The sequence below is a fragment of the Amphiprion ocellaris genome, chromosome 5 (assembly GCF_022539595.1).
Source record: "Amphiprion ocellaris isolate individual 3 ecotype Okinawa chromosome 5, ASM2253959v1, whole genome shotgun sequence".
NCBI lineage: Eukaryota > Metazoa > Chordata > Actinopteri > Pomacentridae > Amphiprion > Amphiprion ocellaris.
Genome location: NC_072770.1, coordinates 36045332 through 36062322, shown reverse-complemented (window position 1 = coordinate 36062322; position 16991 = coordinate 36045332). Strand labels below are relative to the sequence as shown.

General features: G+C 41.0%; 1 protein-coding gene across 4 annotated transcripts in view; it reads right to left on the bottom strand.

Annotated features, from left to right (window-relative positions):
* Nucleotides 1-16991, bottom strand: part of slc12a5a (solute carrier family 12 member 5a) — a 183486-nt gene that overhangs the window by 59619 nt on the left and 106876 nt on the right. Inside the window, exon 1 of one of the 4 annotated variants that reach the window (XM_055010851.1) lies at nucleotides 14658-14737. The exons of the other annotated variants lie outside the window; for them this stretch is intronic. Within the exon in view, the coding sequence (XP_054866826.1) occupies nucleotides 14658-14718 (61 nt within the window). The 5' untranslated portion in view covers nucleotides 14719-14737. Of the gene's footprint in view, nucleotides 1-14657; nucleotides 14738-16991 lie in introns of those variants that run through there. 4 annotated transcript variants of the gene reach the window in all.

The following is a 16991-nucleotide window of genomic DNA, read 5'->3' as shown; positions in this document are numbered from 1 at the left end:
CTGATGAGAAGATGGGAAGAGACACAGATAGATGGGGCGAGAAAGAATAGTGACAGGGACAGAGATATGGGCCCAGATAGACAAAGACGAGGCACCCAGATCTGAAATGGGAACCTGCAGAAGGGGAGAGCGAGAAACAACAGGGAGACTCACGTATCCCTGGCTACACAAACAACAGGGAGACACACGTATCCCTGGCTACACAAACAACAGGGAGACTCACGTATCCATGGCTACACAAACAACAGGGAGACTCACGTATCCATGGCTACAGAAACAACAGGGAGACACACGTATCCCCGGCTACACAAACAACAGGGACACTCACGTATCCCTGGCTACACAAACAACAGGGAGACTCACGTATCCATGGCTACAGAAACAACAGGGAGACACACGTATCCATGGCTACACAAACAACAGGGAGACTCACGTATCCATGGCTACAGAAACAACAGGGAGACTCACGTATCCCCGGCTACACAAACAACAGGGAGACTCACGTATCCATGGCTACACAAACAACAGGGAGACACACGTATCCATGGCTACACAAACAACAGGGAGACACACGTATCCATGGCTACAGAAACAACAGGGAGACTCACGTATCCATGGCTACAGAAACAACAGGGAGACTCACGTATCCATGGCTACAGAAACAACAGGGAGACTCACGTATCCATGGCTACAGAAACAACAGGGAGACTCACGTATCCATGGCTACAGAAACAACAGGGAGACTCACGTATCCATGGCTACAGAAACAACAGGGAGACTCACGTATCCATGGCTACACAAACAACAGGGAGACTCACGTATCCATGGCTACACAAACAACAGGGAGACTCACGTATCCATGGCTACACAAACAACAGGGAGACTCACGTATCCATGGCTACAGAAACAACAGGGAGACTCACGTATCCATGGCTACAGAAACAACAGGGAGACTCACGTATCCATGGCTACAGAAACAACAGGGAGACTCACGTATCCATGGCTACAGAAACAACAGGGAGACACACGTATCCATGGCTACAGAAACAACAGGGAGACTCGCGTATCCCCGGCTACACAAACAACAGGGAGACTCACGTATCCCCGGCTACAAAAGCTTCAGCTGCACTTAAGGTTCGGCTCACTTTGACCAGCAGGTTAAAACTCACAGGACTCACAGAGGGCTTTTAGAACATGGATTATTCAGTTGTTTTATTTTCACTTCTTCAGACCTTGTGAGGATGATACAGCTCCGTGCATCACTAGAGACAAATAATATCACCCAGCAGAGATTAGACAAACATCTATGAGCACAGATGAAGAGCTCAACAATAAACAGACACGTTGCTCTCTATATGCCGCCTAATTTCTGGATTCATTTTGTGGCTTCTTATCTCAATTAAAAGCACAGTTACAATACATCAGCATTGCTTTTTGGGGCGGATTTGTACATTTTTTAGAGCAAATGATGACTCGGTTCATCATTATAAAAATATTGAAGGATTTGTTGGCGGAAAATTACGTGTATGCTCAGTACAGCCTACAGTGAATAATCATAGATGTGGCAGCCTTAAATGTTCCTCATACCAAATCTGAATTGTTTTTTCTGTACTTTGCATCTTCCTACTGGAATGAACTACGACTCAGACTGAAGTCAGAGACACTTCCTCCTTCCTTTCGTTTTTCCTTAAGTTGCTTTACAGTTGACTGACAGCATCTGCTTGTTTCAACTCTTTATCAAATCTCTATGATGGTTGCACACAGACAAAAAGAACTAGATTTGGATGTAGAGCATATGTTTCTAATACGAGACCCTGTTTGTTCTGAAACTACACTGTACTTAATGATATTTTTCATTAGTGTGCCTGTGTGTAACTGTTTGCATGACTGACTCGTCTTGATCTTGCATGTATTCAGTTTATGTTTTTATGTCTGTATTGATCTCATGGAGATTTTCTGAATAAATACCAGCAAGAATACTGCTTCAGTGCATGTTAGACACTATTCAGTTACACAGTTTGATTTGATGGAAAGGTTTCTGCAGAGCGTTACATCCCCTAAACATACATGAGCGTTAAATCTTACTGGTTGTGTCAAATCAGAGAAGCCAGAAGCGTAGTGCATAAGAAGGCTGTGGTGGTGAAGAGAGCTGTGGCTATAGACAGTGCTGGGGTTAAAGTGTCACACTGTGGACCTGCATCAGTATAATATGATGTTATTAGTCAGCTGTTAGCCAATTGGCTGATGAACCAGACACTGTTGGTGAAGCATGAATGACACAGCTGACAAGCAGCTGATGCCTGAGCTGAGTTCTTGGCCTGAACTAACACTACGTTTCATTTTCTCATCACACAAAGCAGTCCTTCAGCTTTGCTAGAACTGTAATCTATCATGCAACACTACAACTGTCAGCGATGGGGGGGAAATGATGATGTTCCTTAAGTTTTTGAAATCATCTCATTATATGTAGCGAGCTGTTTATTATGACAGGTAATGGTAAATGAGTGGTTTTAACCCTCGTGTCGTCCTGCGGGTCAAAACTGACCCGTTTTAAAGTTTGAAAATGTGGAAAAAAAATAAATTTTCACATTTACAACATTTTTTGGGAAGTTTTTGAACATTTTTTGGTGGAAAAAAAAGAAATGTTAAAAAAAATGTTTCTTTAAGAACATTCACAAAAAAATCAACCAAAATCTAGTGAATTTTGCTGGATTTTTGTTGATTGTTCGTGAATGTTCTTAAAGAAAATATTGGAAGTGTTACTGATATATATGGAATCACTTTAGATATTTTTAGGATTTTTTTGGGAAGATTTTTACTCATTTGTAAAAAAATATTTACAAGAATTTTCTTGCCACATTTGGGGGATTTTTTTATTTATTTTTTTTAAATAAAATTTTTACGGGAAACTTTTAAGGAATTATTGGAATTTTCTTCCTGAAGGTTTTGCAAATTTTCAGAAATTTGGGGAATTTTTTTGCTGAATTTTTAGATTTTTTCAGAAAAGGAAACAATATGTTTTGGTGCCTGTAAATGAAGACAACACGAGGGTTAAAAAGCTAAAAGCACATGAATACTAACACAATCTGCACTTCTTAAGGGATCAAAGAGACAAATGGTGTCACACACACACAAACACACATACATGCACACAAACACACATACGCCACAAAGACAAGTTTTCTATCCTATCGTTTATCTCTACATGGCCCATTTCTCCTTATCGTCTAATAATTAAAACTCCATCATCAAAGAAATGATGGATGCTCTCTTCTTGGAAAAATGACAGCGCCCAAAAGAGTTCTGCTCTGACCGCATCCCCCAAGCAGCTTATCCTTCCTCTATCTGATGGGATCTGTCCAACAATGGCTCTCACTATCAAAGCCTCTCCCTATCTATGGTCAAAATCCACAGCTTTACTGCTCACTGAGCATGTGATCGTCTTCCAAATCCTCCACCAAACAAAAACACAGAACGTACACGACGCAGTGTTCTTATAGTGTTAGACATTTTACAGTAGCCCTTTACTACACAGATGATAAAACTCAAGCCTCTTAGTTGCTGTCATACCAAGCCATGAAATGGAAAGATGTGCTTCAAGATTTGAATGCGTTAACTGTGTTTCCAGTGCTATTTTTGTACATTTTAAATTTTTAAAAAATGAGTTTATGAGGTTGTGTTTGTGGCAGTTGCTCATTATACAGCACAAGGCCATGATCTTCAGATTTCAGAACAGTTGTGCTCACTTTGTGTGAGAGTTAATAGAAAGCCTGACTTTAGAGGACTGATGGCAGATTTTGTGGCGAAAGTTTGACAGCATTGAATTCTGACCCCAAATACACTACTGTTCAAAAGTTTGGGGTCGCCCAGACAATTTCATGTTTTCCATGAAAACTCACACTTTTATCCATGTGCTAACATAACTGCACAAGGGTTTTCTAATCATCAATGAGCCTTTCAACACCATTAGCTAACACAATGTAGCATTAGAACACAGGAGTGATGGTTGCTGGAAATGTTCCTCTGTACCTCTATGGAGATATTCCATTAAAAATCAGCTGTTTCCAGCTACAATAGTCATTTACCACATTAACAATGTCTACACTGTATTTCTGATTAATTTATTGTTGTCTTCATTGAAAAAACTGCTTTTCTTTCAAAAACAAGGACATTTTTAAGTGACCCCAACCTTTTGAACCGTAGTGTACATCGGCTTCACTAGCACTCTGACAGTCTACTAAGGGGTTGGTCACTGTGGAAAATGAATTGTTACCATTTTAGTAATCACTCAGCTCTACAGTTTAACCCTCTGAAGCCCAAAACCAGCCATCTGTCATTTATCAGAGCTATAAAGTGTGAAAATAGAAGAAATCATATGATTTTCAACTTCTTGACGGTCATTGAGCTACTCATGCTGTTTAAGTGGGAAACCTAATCAAACCTAATCTTAAAATTTTAGTATTTCATCAATATCACATTTTTCTACATGCCTCATTTAAAAATTTGCTGAAAAATAATCTGTTTCCTCCAACCAGAATCTGTAAAAAAGAAAAAAAGCTCTTTGCATCATACCACTTTCATTCAGACTGCAGCCAAGGTAGCGTATCCATTCCCCCAATGCCAGTTTGTGCATATTCAATACGGACCTCGGAACCGTTTGCAAGCACTGGTTTCTCATAGAACCGGTCAGAGTGGGACCTAATTATTATATATCTGTTATTATTATATCTGTTCTATATCTGTTCTGTGTGTGAATGATAAATCAACAATCTCCACTTATTTTAGCATCCGCTGGAAATTAAAAACATGCAAAGAAGTGTTTTTTATTTCATTCTAAATAAATTCAGATGTCAAGGAGTTAATTTATTTTCAAATAAGACAAAGTAATGTAACAAATCTTCACACTAGATGCTGGAACAAACAAAAACACACATATACAAAGTTTAAAAATCATTTACACAATTTATGAATTATCAGAATGGATCATATCAATTACAGACTTTTAAAAAATCTATAAAAAGTCATATGTAGTGTATATAGATGGGCAATATGTATCATCATGTACTTTAAGTGAAGAAATACTCACTGGTGCACTTTCAGAGAGACAGACCTTCGATAAATTGGATGGAAACATGTGTCCCACTGGTCTGTGTCTCACATCACCGTATTCTGTACTCCACACAGTGTAAATAGAACTTTTAGTCCAAATGAGTGGAGGCTCGGTGCTTTGCTCTCACTCGGACAATTCAGCTTTCCAGCAGATCTTTGAACCGAGCCACCGAGGATTACTTGGTGAGAACTATTTGACTTTGTTTTATTGATCCTGCTTGTACAGTGAGGTGGCGACAGTCACTGCCGTGTCTCTTACAGTCTGTTGTTCTTTTCTCTCCCTCCTTCTCTCTCTGCCTGCACTTTGTCACGCTGCCATACTGCTCTTTTTCTCCAAGGACTGACTTCAAAGGGAGAAGCCAAAGAGCTGGATGTTGATTGTTAAGGAGCTGACTCAACAGAGGCTCTGGGACCACTTGTTGATCCGGTGTGTGTACACGTCTATGTGATGGTGCACACATTTGGCTCAGACCCCACTAACGTTGTGTTGTACAGCAGCACAAAAGCGGCTGTGGTCAATTAATCTTAGTCTGGGCAGAGATGGCTGGATTTCAGCCATTTAACGTGAAAAAAATCAGGACACTCGCTACTCTGGTGCTGTTGAAAAATGAGGCTTTATACACGTGTCCAAAATTTATTCACAGCTACTTCATGTATGAAAGTAAACACAGACCATCCTCTTGGCTGTCAGTCAGACTCACAGTGGAGTAAACTGTGAGTACATGCGCTCGCGCAGGCATTTAATTTGCATCCGCAGAGAAATAACTCATCCGGTGGAAGAGTGAGAAATTTAAATGGAATTAGTGGGACGGAAACAAACAATTAAAAAAAGAGACAAAGTTGGATTTTCTGGCTGCGTTCCCCACTATTGTTCCTTGGTGCATCGCCAAATCCAAGCATGTCATGAGTTCACACACTGATTCTCTTGTCTCCTCTGAATGCCACTACAGTGATGCATTAATTCATGTCTGGCATTCAGCACTGTCTGTCTGTCTGTCTGTACGTCTGTCTGTCTGTCTGTACGTCTGTCTGTATGTCTGCCGGCCCACAGAGCAGGAGGATGTTGGGTGGAGTCAGGTGAAGGATTAAGGTCACTTTAATCTAAATTCCAGTCAAATCAGGATTGACAGTGATTTAACATGAACCCAAACATATCCATTTGCAATTCTGGATGGAAAAAAAATGATACACGTTTGTCTAAAATTGACCTACATGTGAAAGATTACAATTATAGTTTTATACAGACAGGGCACCGGAGTACACGCTGACTCTTAGACAAAACCATGTGAAAAGTAATGACAAATGATGCAAATATATTTAAAATGTGGTTAAAATGACTATTTGTCTTTCTTCATGTTTAATTTCTCTATTGTTTATAATGCAAACACCACAAAACTTACTCCTCTCCTTTGGTACTTCTGTTTCTGTGAAAGTTGAGTTGGAGTCACTAAGAAATGTCCTTATTTTTGAAAGAAAAGCATTTTTTTTCAATTAAGATAACATTAAATGACTCAGAAATCCAGTCTAGACATTGTTAATGTGGTAAATAACTATTCTAGCTGGAAACAGCTGATTTTTAATGGAATATCTCCATAGGGGTACAGAGGAACATTTCCAGCAACCATCACTCCTGTGTTCTAATGCTACATTGTGTTAGCTAATGGTGTTGAAAGGCTAACTGATGATTAGAAAACCTTTGTACAGTTATGTTAGCACATGAATAAAAGTGGGAGTTTTCATGGAAAACATGAAATTGCCAGGGTGACCCCAAACTTTTGAACGGCAGTGTACAATCATCTTCGGCTGCAACGAGCAAATATTTTGCTGCCCACTATTTTCTCGAATAAGAAGAAGAATATCTGCAACACCATGTCCAACTGTTGTCCAACTACCAGCCCAAAACCCCAAGGTATTCTATAAATATTATAACACTATTTTTGGCAATTGATTGGGCAACGAATCTTTAATCTATGAGCTCTAAAAAAGTCAGTCTGTTTCTCATTTAGGTGTTCTATTAGATACAACACATCAAACTGTAAAACACACATTGCATTAAAGTTTAGCTATATTTTCGTTGGAATCATTCGATGGAACTAAAGACATTTGTGAAATAACAACCAGATATGAGTGAAAGACAATCCCTGATAATTGTTAATTATGTTCAGCCGCAAACTTTTAAATGAATTAATCTTTTACACTGACTGAAACCAAATATACTGCCTCCGCCGATACAAAGTCAGACTTCTCAGTTATCTAAATCACCCACAGACAATTGTTTGCAACCTGCATTTTTACCAGGTTACAACATGACTACTGATGATGTTTTCTATCCGCTGTAAATATCTATTTATAACGAGGTGTGAGGGCAGCAGGAAGTGAAACGAGAGGATACCTGTGTTTTTAAAAATATTGCATTTACAAGTGATTTTCACACTTTCAGAGGCACAAACATAATGTACAGAGGAAAAAATAGCAACAGCATATGGTTACATGACCACATCTGCCCACACAGTCATAAACAGATACTCTCTCCCTCTCCTCCCTCCGATCATGGCTCCAGCACCACATCAGAGACACAACCGCCTTGTATAACGGCATCTCAAGCTCCGTGATTTCTCTGTGTCTCCCACTCTCCCCTATCTAACCGCCTTTCTTCTTCTCCTCGCTTCTCTCACCTATGATGCCTTTTTGTGGTGATATGTACGCAGGAAACACGTGTGGAATTCTACGTGAAAACGCTCCGTCTCCTCATCGTGCTGCAGGACGGGACCTGTGCCCTGATCAGTATTCAGTTTGGTGCTTCGGCTCGGTATGAATTTTAATGCAGCGTTGCCTCGCAGGGCACGACTTTGACACAGTCCCTTCTCTTCATGCCCCTCAACGTCTCCAGCAGAGATCCTTGCTCCCGATTGGCTCCCGAGCTGATGGCAGCTGATTGGCTGCGAGCAGAGGGAGGCAGGAGGATGCCCGTGCATGTACATGGGTGCGTGTAGCAGCTCTTAGCATGGTGACCGGGCCTCCTGCGCATGTCGCTCTCTGATGATGAATGAGTGGATTTGGTCCAATTTTCCCCCCGCTGCTGCTGCCTCCCCTGTAGCTGCGCACGTCAGGATTAATTTTTGTTAAATGGCAGGCCCCTGCAACGCCTTCCCAGCAGCACCCTCTCTATCCGGCATCAGGCAGAGAAGGTGATAGTAACGCAGGAGGAGACTGACAGTCAAATGCAACTAAACTATTCCTCCCTTCTTTACTTGTTAATCTCTGTGACTGTGGGCCGACCGACGGGATATCTTGACAGGAGGAGGATACGCAAATGTTGCCGGGAGGTGACGACTGTCTGACTCAACCACAAAATGATGCAGAGAAGAAGGAGATTGAAAATTGTATTCACTGTAAATCATACTTTATGCTTCTTTCATAAACTCTTATCTCTCTGTGACAGAATTCAATTTATTCTTCTGCTTCTGTCCTCGCATTATCATAGTGTACTGTTTAATAATCTGGAGCCCTATTATTGGACAGATAAGAATCTCCTTCCATTTGACACAAAAAACACAGACTACTAAATATTTCAGAGCCCTTACTCAAGTGTCTTAAATTTCTATACATCAGATAGCAGGAAATAGAAAGCTGGCAGGCACAGACTGACGGTGCTACATCGTAGAATCATTTTAGATAGTACATTTGTGGTTCCAAATATTGCCAAGACGGCTTGGTGGGCTGCTCTGGTTTGCCGGGACGAAAAGGCAATCTGGTTTATAGCGGGATAAGGCTCTTACATCACTAGCTTTGCATTGGCATAAAGTAGGATGTAAGCTGCAGTGACAATGGTAGTTGTAAACTCCCTAGGCGGGCAATTTCCATTCAGTTTACAATGATATAAAACAGAGAAAAGTGATAAATCCTCACACTGGAGAAGCTGGAAAAGGCAAATGTTTGGCTTTTTTTTCTTGAAAAATGTGTTGTATTCAGAGAACACAAGCAACACACATGAGCACTCTCCTCTCCAAAGTTCGCATTACTTCATTTCTCACTCAGGTTGACTCAAGCTGTGCTGTAGTACATGAGTGTTTATACCGTTAAACCTAAACCCTACATGTCTCTGCAGTCACACCATGGCTTGTCTGCATGCCCGTGCAACTTGCAGCGCTTGAAAAGAAACGCGAAAGCCGGCTGGCGTGAGGTGCAGCAAATGGCCAACCGTGTAAAGACAGCCACCCTAAGCCCCGCTGCAGCTCGGCTATCAGACTTCCTCAGGTCGTGGGCCGGCTACTGGAGAACACCCTGTGTCATGTCAGTCAGCCGCATGCCTCCTGCATGCGTGAGACTGCCTGTGGGAGTAACTGCAGCTAGCTGCCTATCGCTGCTGTAATTGGTGAGCCACAGAGCCTAACAGAGCTGCAGGGATGAAGGGAAGAGATGAAAAAAAAAGAAGAATGGCGTGGGCGGAGGTGAGGGAGTGTGAGCAGCAGGGAGGGAGAAGTATAGAGTGGGAGGAGAGTTGAGGTTGGGTAGGATTATACACTGGTGAGGTAATTGGTTGAGGAGCAAAGGTGTACCACACCTGCTATCTTTTACTTTTTTTTTTAAGAACAGTGTCGAGCCAGAAGAAAGGCACGGGGGCAAGAAGCAGATGGGAGCTGGGAGGGAATGGGAGGTGGCAGGATGGGAGAAATGATAGCAGCTGGGAGATTGACATATTTTCACCAGGTCGTGGATTAAAAATTCACCCCAACTTATCACATGCCAGGAAACCAATTTAACTCAGAAACATAATTTCCTTCTGGGTGCTCTAGTGCCAGGTCCAGACGTGGAGCCAAGCACTATCACACTTTTATTACATTTGGCACATTTTTGGACAAGGGGCTCCTATAAGAGGGTTCAGCAGCCTGTGACAGGAGGAGAGAGGTATCTTGGCTGAGTCAGAATATGGGAGAGAGAGATGGAACAGGAGAGGGAGTATGGCTGGGGATCCAATCGCCTGCAGCAAAGCCTTATAGATGGCAGGGATGGTTTATGCGATCGCTCGGTCTGATCGAAGGTGACAGGGCTATCATAAGATAAGATAAGATAAGATAAAGTTCTTTATTTCTCCCCACTCCAGGGGAAATTTACATTGTTACAGCAGTTTTTATTTACAATATATACAAGGGTGGCAAAATTTTTAACAGAAAAAATAAAAATAAAAATAAAGTTTAAAAGTGCAAAGATGTGCAGTGCAAGAATGTCTGTGCAAATTTTATGGTTTGGGGTGGTAATGATATAGTCCAGTTTATGTTAACATCAGCCAGTGATGCCAGTCTCGCCAGGTCTGCAGTTTTCTGGCTCTCTAATGGAATGTTGGAGGTGTGAATGGAAGTGCAAATTAACACCTGAGTGTCTTCTCTGCTGACCGACCCCCCTGGCTGTGGCCAAGTTCTCCATCCTTCCCCACCTTGACTTCCAAGTCAGAGAAGAAGCAATCTATCCAAAGCCCAGAGGACAACGGGAGGAGGGCACGTCCTCCTCTCCTCTCTCTCTACCTTCCCTCTTTTAATTCATTCTCTGGTCTTCACCTCTGAGGTGTGACATCGTATCCCTGTGGTCTCTTCACTTCTCCACCTTTTCCTTCCCACCTCTGTCTTTTGCAACCTTATTTTCACCTCTCAGCTCTTCTCTGCTAAACTCTTTCTCTACTCCAGAGTAATAACAAAGTCAACAGGCCGGGTTGTGGACACCAGAAAACCAATCAGTCGTACCGGGACGAATTAATCCAACAAAATGAATGAGAACAAAAAGAGATTCAATCAAAGGGAAGGAGAACAAGAGGGTGAGAGATGAAAAATAAAGTTTCTGATAATCGTCCAGCATCATGGTGCTAAACTGGCTCGAACACAGTAAGGTCCTCTGATGTCTCCAAGGTCACAAGAAAACTCTTAACCTAGAAAGTAGAAACTGTTTGACTTGGGAATTTATTTATCTTGAGTGTATCTAAGACAATTAATTGATAACTGATTATCACCAACAAAAAATTTATTTAGGAATTTTTCATTTTTTTATTACAAATTTTCCAACAGTGTTTTCCTGTCCTATATGCACGTAACTTTAATGTGTTTGCGTTATGGCTTGAAAAAGCACAAGCAACACAATGTCTCCACTGGAACAAATTTTCCTGTAAAATACTGGTAGTTGTAGATATCAGTATGTTAATAGTACTTTTAGTGGTACAATTACATGGGTAACTGATTATAGTATGAAGTGTACTATTTAATACTGTGACTATATTTTCCTGTATATCCAAAATACTGTATTTATAGTGTGTTACAGCCACTGTAGTCAACATTAACTGTGACTGTGGCTTCCTGTGAAAGACAATTTCTTATTTTAAAATTTATAAACTATGAACTGCTGATAAATGCCATACCTACACTTATGTTTTTGAACATTATTTTGTAAAAACAGTACATACCATTTGATTGTATTTTTAATGTAATTTATTATAGTGTCTGCCTTGGGCTTTTTGGAACTTGTGACAAGAATGTTTCACTATTTTATCACCTTTTACAAGTCAAACAATGAATCAGTTAATTGGAAAAAGTAGTTTATACCATGCATTCATTGTTGGTTTGTCAATAACACCCTCAGTATAACAGGGCAATCCTGCAAAATCCTACTGTGAAAACATGCTTTTCATGTTTTTTTTTTGTTAAAGCTAGAGAAGTGTTGATTCACCTTTAAGATTATTTTAGAGGATGTAGTTTGTAGTTGTGATCAACTGAACTGTAGATATGTAGAACTGCCTATCATCATGGGATGGATAAAATAATAGAAACAAGCCACTGTACATGTCTCATTTAGGTAACTTGGAACTGAGGAACTTATTCTAAATCTTATACAACAAAGTTGAACATTTTGAGAACTCATCATGTTATCTTTTTTTCGGTCTGTTGTCTTTGTTTATGCAGAACATGATCATCAAGCTGGCTGGTTAATAATGCAAATCAACCGACCAGCACAAAACTTTGGCTCACTCCACTGGGAAAACTTCCACAACCCCAGATGGTTCGTCTGCTTCAGTTGGCCTCTAAAGCTCTTCTTCTCCAACAGCACAAATCCCAAAGCAGCATATCAGTCAGGACCAGGGTTGCCGTGGCTGTCTTTAACAACAGCAGATGTTTTCTAATATTCGTATGACCAACAGACAGCGGCTGGTTGGAGCTAAAACACCCTTAAACATCTCTGACACACCACAATTAGCTCTCTGCTGCTGATTTGCCTGCCAACTGCACAACATCACACCACTTCATGAAGAACAGACAGAAAGAGAGACTTATTATGTAACACGGCCAAAAATAACTTCAATGAAGCACTCCACCATCCTCTCTAAAAGTCAAAGCAGGCTAGCTTGGTGGGGTGTAAGGCTGAGGGGGATAAATCTACATCAAGCTAATTTGCAGGGAACTAACAGCATAAATTCAGCTGATTTGCAAGGCTACAACATCAACAAGCAGCGAGGGTCATAAAGCTCATGCGGCCGACTCCATCACAGCCCTGTTCAGGCATATGACAGCTTCAATTTGGCCCAATCCGACACCGTCACACCATGTACCGTGGTGCTAGGGGGCTTAGGAACTTTTCACCCACCAGACATGACTTCCATCATTCCGTTCCCCCTTTAAATTTGTCTGAGTTTGTATTTTCACTGCAATTTCAAATAATGACTTTCTTGAGAGGCTGGAATGAGCTGTCCAGGTTCAGATCTATTTGTCCTGGACAGAACTGGGTTTCATCCAAAACTCCCACTTCACCAAAAACATTTTTATATTCTGTCATTACTGTCAAAACCCTCCTTCAGCCATTTGGATATTCAACATCCTCGCGCTGCCTGCTGTATTAAAGCAACAATAACAGAGTTTTAATCATTCAGGGCAGAGAACAGAGTTTTAATCATTCAGGGCAGAGAAATAAACCGTAAGTTCAAAACTAGGATCACCACATGTTGTTGATATGGTTATTGCTAGCAAACAGTGGACTATTTACACAATAGCAGTTATGGAGTAGCATTCACTGGTAGTCGAGTTGGTGTCCAGCTAACAAATATCCATTGCTAAATAAACAGAATTATTAAAGTAGAGGGCAGTGAATCACAATATTGAACTACAAGATACCCCATAGAGCTATCTTTCTACAAAAGATTATGAACAACCTGAAATTTCTTAAGAAAAATAAGTTCAATTTCAACAATGTTATGCCTCAGTTTATCATTTACACATGACGACTTACAGATGACAGAGTGTCTACAAAGGCACAAAACATTTAGTCACAGGTGTCTGGAAATGACCAATATAGTATTTTACTTTAAAAAAAGACAAAAAAAACCCAACAAAAACAAGACAAAATGTTACAAAAGTGACACACAAACAGCAAAAGCGAGAAACAAAATGACAAAAAATGAGAAAAACAAACAAAAAAGTGACAAAAAACAGACAAAAAAGTGAAAAGTGACAAAAAAATGGACAAGCGAGACAAAAAATGTCAAAACCGTGAAACAAAATGACAAAAACCACACACAAAACAATGAATAAAGCAAAACACAAAATGACAAAAATGAGACAAAAAAACGCAAGCGAGACAAAAAACACAAAATGACAAAAACGAGAAACAAAATGACAAAAACGTGACACAACAATGAAAGTCAGACAAACAAGACAATAAAGCCCAACAAAAACAAGACAAAATATTACAAAAATGAGACACAAAATGACAAAAGAACAATGAGCAATCTAGTATTTTATTTTATGATCAAAACAACTAGGAATTATTTTAAATTTATAGTTTTACAAATTTTCAAATTGCAGTTAATGTCTTCTTTACAAAGTCGTACAGTGGGCCGGACTGGACCCTCTGGAGGGCTGGTTTTGGCCGGCGGGCCGCATGTTTGACACTCCTGCCATAGAGGCTTTGTCACTCCGAGTGCCACCTTTCATATTATACGAGGCCGTTTGATCCATTGATGACATAAAAATAAAATTAAAAAAAACAGTGATGGCTGCAGCTTTAAGTTCCACTGCACCTTGTCCTGCCTCAGCACCAGCCACCTGACATTTTACAGGAAATTAAAAAAAAGAGAGGGGAAGGCGAGGGATCGAGCGGGGAGCAAGGGATCATCCGTAACGAGCCGAGTTTATAGCCTATCAACTTCAACGGGAGAAGTAATGGAGGGAAGACAGACTGCAGACTGAAGCACTGCAGCAGGCAGACGGGGAGACGGACACAAACACAGCGGGGGCAGACAGACGGACGGAGTCGCACACAAAAAAGACCACAGCCTTTTTCTTGAGCCTGGCCCGGGAAGATAAGACCACAGCATTCAGGGATTTATCAGGTGTCTCGGTACAGGTGCATTACCTGGACAGCTGAGTGCCGTCCAGGTCATTTACTGATAGTGGACACTATATGTGAAATGGCGAGTGTGTGTGTGTGTGTGTGTGTGTGTGTGTGTGTGTGTGTGTGTGTGTGTGTGTGTGTAACCTCACACTTGGTGCTCATTTGCCCATGTGTGTGTGCACCTGTGTTTGTGTGTGCGTGTGTCCACTCTGCCCAGAGACCAACCACAAGGCCGAGGCTCATCTTGTCGAAGACAGGTGGATCTTAGCGGACATTTCTAGTCTCTGGAAGATAAATAAATAATGGAACATTGGTTTGGATTTAGACAGAGATGAAAGCTTTAAGAGCTGAGCTTTTTACAGCTGTGCCCTGGGAGAGAGATGGAAAGAAAGAAAAAGTGGCACCATGCAAACATACACAATCATCGAAGAAGTCCGTACCTCTGAAGTGCACCTTCAGCACACCTTGAATCAACGTACAGTAAAATATCAATGCTAAATATGGCTTATTAAATTCTTATGGGTGCGAGTCATCTGCATTTCATAAAATATTAACGCAGCAGTACGCAGCCCAAAAACATTTTTTAACTTTGGATCCTTTGCACAGGCTCCCACAAAAAAGACCCTCTTCTCTGTAGATGTACTCTTGAGAAAATGTACAGAGGAAAGAGAGGGGGGCAAATGAAACAGGAAGTTATAGCCAGCGAGCTCAGGGAGTTTATCTCAACTCCACTGTTTCTTTGGTCTAGACAGAACTATTTTTTAAATGGAAGAGGAAGTTGTAAGAGAGGGCCTCTAGGCAGAGGAGGGAAGTGAAGGGGCTGTGTGATTATTCACCTCCTTCTCCCTCTGCTACCCTCCGTAGACTATTGCCTGGCTGGTAGGAACCACTGTTCACTTGAATAGAGAGAGTGTTTGTGTGTATTTGCATGTCAGACTGCATCCTGGTGGGCCCACAGACTCAAAGACTGTGGCTTTTGTCTGCCTTTGATTACTGCTATGAATTATGCATCCTGCACCTCTCAGTTTGTGGGTCCATGTGTGTCTTTGAGTGTGTGCGTGTGGAACCGAGCCAGAGACTGCAGTGGTTAGTGACAGTGACTGATACCGCTTTGCCCTTCTCAGACGCTCACTCTTTAACACACACACACACACATATAAAATCTACACACACGTTCACACAGACACACACTAGCACATACGTACCCACATGGAAACTCAGTTAGAGTGACTGATATCTGTCCTTGTTTGCTCTTTGCTCTCCCATCTTTTATCAGCCCTCAGAGATCTGAGCCCCGAACTTCTGCGAAGGTCAAAAACTGTGCGACGTTCACAATGCTGTATTGCTTTAATTACCAGGAGGGAACGGCACAGTGTGAATCAGCCGTACATTTTTGTAAAGAGGAATTTCAGAATTTCTCCCCAAACCCGAAACCAAAGTAAATCCTTAATGACTTTTTCGGTTTAATTGTGTCGATTAGCTGCCTAAAAACCAACATTACTTGACTTTAAAAGATGAAACAACGAATATTTCTTTGTAATTGCACAATTTTCGGTCAAAAAAAGCAGTGGATTAAATTGCATCAGCACTAGTTTTGACAGAAGATGTTATGAGCCCAGATAGGATATCAATGAATAGACACACATAGTTGATTTTCCAGTTTCTGTGGTCGGAAATAATCCCAGCGAGCTGCCAGTTGGTCACAGCGAATGGAATCAGTTAATAATAAAAACACTGTGAATGACAACACATCCAGACCAGAATGCGATATATTTAGTGTATCTGTGATGCTTCTTTTTGTTGCCGAACCTGTTAGCATAATGGAATTATTCAAACAAAGATGAGCCGCTGAATAGTTGGGATATTTTTAGATATTAAATCAGTGTCTGTTTATCTGCACGATATTCAAAGAGGCAGAAATCTCGGTACAAAGTAAACCTTTGTTACTGAATAAGTAATGATAAATGTTATGTAACAGGAGCACATGAAAACAAGAGTTTATAAGTTAGCATAATATCTCAGGAAAGGCAGTTAAACATCAGCCTCTCTCTAAAATTTGGCAAAATTAGTCACCATAAGTAACAGCTTATAGCAAAAAAGAATTATTTCTTCTTTCAAAACCCGCAGTTTTGCTTTAATACAAAGTCGACATGCCAGTCTGAGTATTCTATGACTTTGCATTGGTGTGTCACATTTGAAAGAATAAATGTATTGAATTTCCAACAAAGCTATTCCATAGGGAAAGCACAAACAACAAGCAGGTGCAAGAGTTTTTCTTTCACTCCTCTTGAACCACAGGAGAGCTCACGCTGTATCGTAATGCAGTGTTTAGGTGCAGCGCTGTCCTGGTCATAACTTCTTATCAAGTGACCTTCCACTGCCACAGTTCTATCATCACATCCATCCATCTTATCTGCTTCTTATCTCCTATCTCAGCACCCCGGGGAGGCCTGGACTGCTGAACAGGACATCAGGGAGAATCTGGAATAACCCCTCATTCATGGTCGAGGAAATCC